The sequence below is a fragment of the Chenopodium album genome, chromosome 19, assembly GCF_948465745.1.
Source record: "Chenopodium album chromosome 19, dcCheAlbu1.1, whole genome shotgun sequence".
NCBI lineage: Eukaryota > Viridiplantae > Streptophyta > Magnoliopsida > Caryophyllales > Amaranthaceae > Chenopodium > Chenopodium album.
This window is the reverse complement of record NC_137852.1, coordinates 20,023,879-20,028,121: the sequence shown is the minus strand read 5'-3', so window position 1 is coordinate 20,028,121 and position 4,243 is coordinate 20,023,879. Positions and strand designations below refer to the sequence as shown.

Here is a 4,243-nt window from a genome sequence, read left to right as displayed (position 1 = left end):
ATTAACAAAATGGTGGTGGTGGTGGAGTTATGCCGTTATTACCAGGGAAACATGATTACATCAATGATAGGATGCATAAAAAAAATTAACTTGAAAAAAAAAAAAAATAATAATTACAATTTTGCTGGAAACGTTGACTCATAGAGTAATCAAGGTGAAGAGGACGGGGAAGAGGAGAGAGAGTTGATCCTGTGCTCAATCTCTTTCTATTGAATCCTCTTGCTAGTAGCTTCTCTTTACAACTACAATATTCTGTTACTCAGCTTCTTAAATACCATAAAATAAAATGGCAGCTGAAATGGTTATATGTAAGAACATCATAAGATTCTTGGAGAACAAATCAATGCTCGAATCAATGAGCCCACTCAAGAACTTGAAGGAATCAGTGGAAATGGCTGCAAATGTCATGGCAGCACTACACAGCCGCAACGCAGATTCTGGATATTCTGAGCATCACTTCAACGGTCAGCTCAGGAAGCTTCAAGCTCTGCTTTATGAAGCTGATGATCTCGTCGACAAAATCAATACTTTCAAGCTCAATAGCAGTAGCGAGTTCAGTAGAAAGGTTAGCCGTTTCCTTTCTACTCATAGCACAGTTGCTTTGCCTACAAAAACGAGTCTTCTGGTTAGGAAAATAAGCCATCAAATTAGAGAGCTTTCGGGACAATTTATGTTTGAAAGCGTTGACCATCCCCAAAGTGAATCAGAGCCTATTCAGGGTTTCAGGATTCCTGAAAATAGGTTCATCGGTAGGGAATCTGATAAAAAAAACATCATAAATATGTTGTTGCGACCCAAGACACAAATTACAACCACTGTTTCTGTTATTCCGATTGTTGGATCTCCTGGTGTAGGAAAGTCAACTTTGGCTAAAGTTGTGTATGATGATGTAAGTGTAGAGAGTCATTTTGACTTAAAAATCTGGATCCGGGGGACAGAGATAACTGACGAGGTAGATATTATTCGAGAAATTGTGAATTCTTGTGCATATAGGAGGTCCACTGATTTCAAAAATCTTAAGCCCGGCAACATTCCACAATCCCGATTTCATGATCTTTTGAGATGTCAAAGTTCGGGTACAACTGCAACTCTTCCTGGTTGCAATAATGAATCTGTCTTTATCTCTGGGTACCGAATTCAGAGGTTAATCGAGGGGAAACTCTTCTTACTCGTTCTAGATAATGTCTCTAGGGACTCTATCAAATATTGGAGACGCTTGAAGGACTTGCTATCTGTAGCTGCAAGAGGAAGTCATATTTTAGTGACTACGAGGTTTAGTGAACTTGCACATGTTTCAAGAACTGAAAATATTGAAGCTTACCAACTGAATGGCCTAAATGACAAAGAGTCTTGGTCTTTGTTCAAAGCATCTGCATTTGAAGAGGAGCGTCCAATAAGGGATCAGATAATGGAACAAATAGGGAAATCAATTGCTAGAAAATGCGAAGGTGTTCCACTAACAATAAAGGTTGCAGCTAGTCTTCTTTACAGAAAAACTACAGAAGAGTGGTTGTCGTTCCATGAAAATATTCTTAGTGCGGAACCTCAGGACATCATGAACAAAGTTTTACATTCCAGCTACACTGCCCTTCCATCAGGTCTGAAGGCTTGCTATGTGTATTGCTCCCTGTTTCCGGATGATTTTATTTTCACTAAACAAGATCTGATTAGTCTCTGGATAGCACAAGGATATGTTGACCAACAGGGTGGCCAAAGTCTGAGGGAAGCTGCAGAGAGTTACTTTAATGAATTGTCTCGGCGCTGCTTCTTTGAGGATGTGAACACTGATGAGTTCGGGAACATAGTCACCTGTAAGATGCATCACATTATGCATATCCTGGCCGGTCAACTTGCTGCTGGGGCTGTGAATATACATGTGGCAGATTTAAGTGTCAACCAGGTTCTAGACTCAACATTGAAACATGTTTCTTTCAATTGTGATGGAGATTCGTCAACAAAATGGTTATCATCAATAATCCATGCACAAGGTATACGCACCCTTCTTTTAGTCAAAGAATCAGATTGCAGTACAAAGATGGACAGATTGGTGTGTAATACACTAATCTCTAATTTTAAATGTCTTAGAGTGCTGGACTTGCATGATTTTTGGATAGAGAATTTGCCAGATTCTATCAGTAAGCTCATCCATCTGAGATATCTAGATCTTTCCCAAAATGGTCTGGTTACTCTTTCGAAATCTGTCACAAAATTGTACAACTTGGAAACACTGAAACTTAACTCATGCATTAGGCTAAGAAGAATCCATGGTAACTTTGGACAACTAGTCAATCTTAGACGTTTGGAGGTTGATGAGTGTGATAGCTTGAGTTTCATGCCTCTAGGTTTACATGAACTAACTCAGCTTGAGACACTGACTCGGTTTGTAGTCAGCAAGAATTGTTCTGCAGAACTCACTGCTCTCAGGGAACTGGTGAGCCTGAGAGGACGTCTGGTAATTGAGCTGTCTGGAGATTGGGCAACCAACATGCCCGAAGCTGCACTGAAAGTGTTGCAAGGAATAACTCATTTAGAAGAAGTGAAGATAAGCTGGGATAAATCAGATTCACAAGAATTATCTTACCATGAGCTTCTTGAACAACTACAACCAAATTTGAACCTGAAAAACCTTTGCATAAAAGGTTATAGAGGAAAGTACTTTCCAGGATGGGCAGGAATCAATTTGTTGGACTGTCTCCCAAAATTAGTGGCTGTCACCATTGAGGGATGTGACAAATGCCAGTATCTTCCGCCATTTAGCGTACTTCCATATCTCCAACGACTCTCCCTTACACAGATGGCTAATGTGCGATACATGGAACAAGAAACATCAAGGGATTCACCTGTAGATGGAAGCCAAGAATTCGCATCAACATCTTCGACATTTTTCCCTGTCCTTGAAGAACTTACCCTCTGCAACTTCTACAGGCTAGAAGGATGGAGAGAATTGACGCCAGTGCTTTTGCATGATGATATCAATATGGGATCATTCCCTCGTCTTATTATTTTAAGGATATGGAACTGCCCGTCATTGACACATATGCCCTCATTCCCAAATGTTTTAGATCTTGACCTGATCAATCTCAATCAAGTGGTCTTACAAAATCATGTGAGCTTACATTCCAGAATTAAAAAGCTGCGGATAAAGAGATGCCCAAATCTGGAGAAATTTAGAGTTGTAAAAATGGGGCTAGGAGGCCTTCCTTGCCTAAAACATCTCGTGATTGAAAGTTGTCATGCTCTAAATTCATTTACTTCAGAGCTGATATCCCTCACTTCCTTAGAGAGGTTGGAGATTTCAAGGTGCTACGAACTAAATCTTACTGAAGATGAGATTAACTGTGATACCCGATCATGGGTATCAAGAACAATAGGTGATCTTACTGGATTGTCAAGAGCTCCATGGAGATCATTACAATTCCTTCACCATTTAACACTCCGAGAACTCCCACGTATGGAGACTCTCCCTGAGGGGATGAAGTATGTCCAAAGTCTCAGATCACTGTGGATATCAGCTTGCCCTGCCCTGACTGCACTGCCTGAGTGGATTGGTAGCCTGACGACACTTCATTACCTTCGTATTGAGAGCTGCCAGAATTTAAAAAGGCTTCCTGATGGACTCAAGGATATAAAATCCCTCAGGAAGATCGAGATTGCTGAGTGTCCGGAACTAATGGAACGCTGCAGAAAACACATAGGGGAAGACTGGCACAAGATCAGACATGCTCAAGTTAAGCTCCATAAATCATGGCGTTATTGACTAATGTCACAAATATAAGTTGCAGGTATGTAACTAGTGTTTCATGATTTCATATTTTTATTTGGGCTCTAATCGGTTTGATGGCAAAATAGTTTTTTAGAGAAAAGACAATTAAACCTAGTCATCCATTGCATTTTTTTTTTTTTTTTTTTAAACGTCATCAATTGCTTTGTTCCTTACAAGAAATCCATAACCCTTAAAAGCCAAATTCAACGGCGAAGGTAGCTGTTTTTTTTGCTTTTCCCTTAGGAACAGTGTAGCACCGGTTCTACTTCTACCTTTACTTCCTGCCTATTTTTTTTGTTGAAAATCCTTATGAATAGTGTTTTGGTGTCCCCGCCCTTCTTCTTTTTATTTTCTTTTTGATTATTTTGTTCCTGATTTTCTGATTATTATGCTTTTCGATTTTTTTAAAAAAGTCAGGTTGCACATGGAGTTGTTTTCTAATGTATTTGATGAGCTGCCATATCTACAGATGTACACATC

General features: G+C 39.7%; 1 protein-coding gene across 1 annotated transcript; it reads left to right on the top strand.

Annotated features, from left to right (window-relative positions):
• The first annotated feature begins 286 nt into the window (after positions 1–286).
• LOC145594155 (putative disease resistance protein RGA3) lies at positions 287–3,757 on the top strand. Its single transcript, XM_081650492.1, has one exon. It carries the CDS (start codon positions 287–289, stop codon positions 3,755–3,757), a length of 3,471 nt encoding a protein of 1,156 aa, XP_081506618.1.
• Positions 3,758–4,243: the final 486 nt, after the last annotated feature.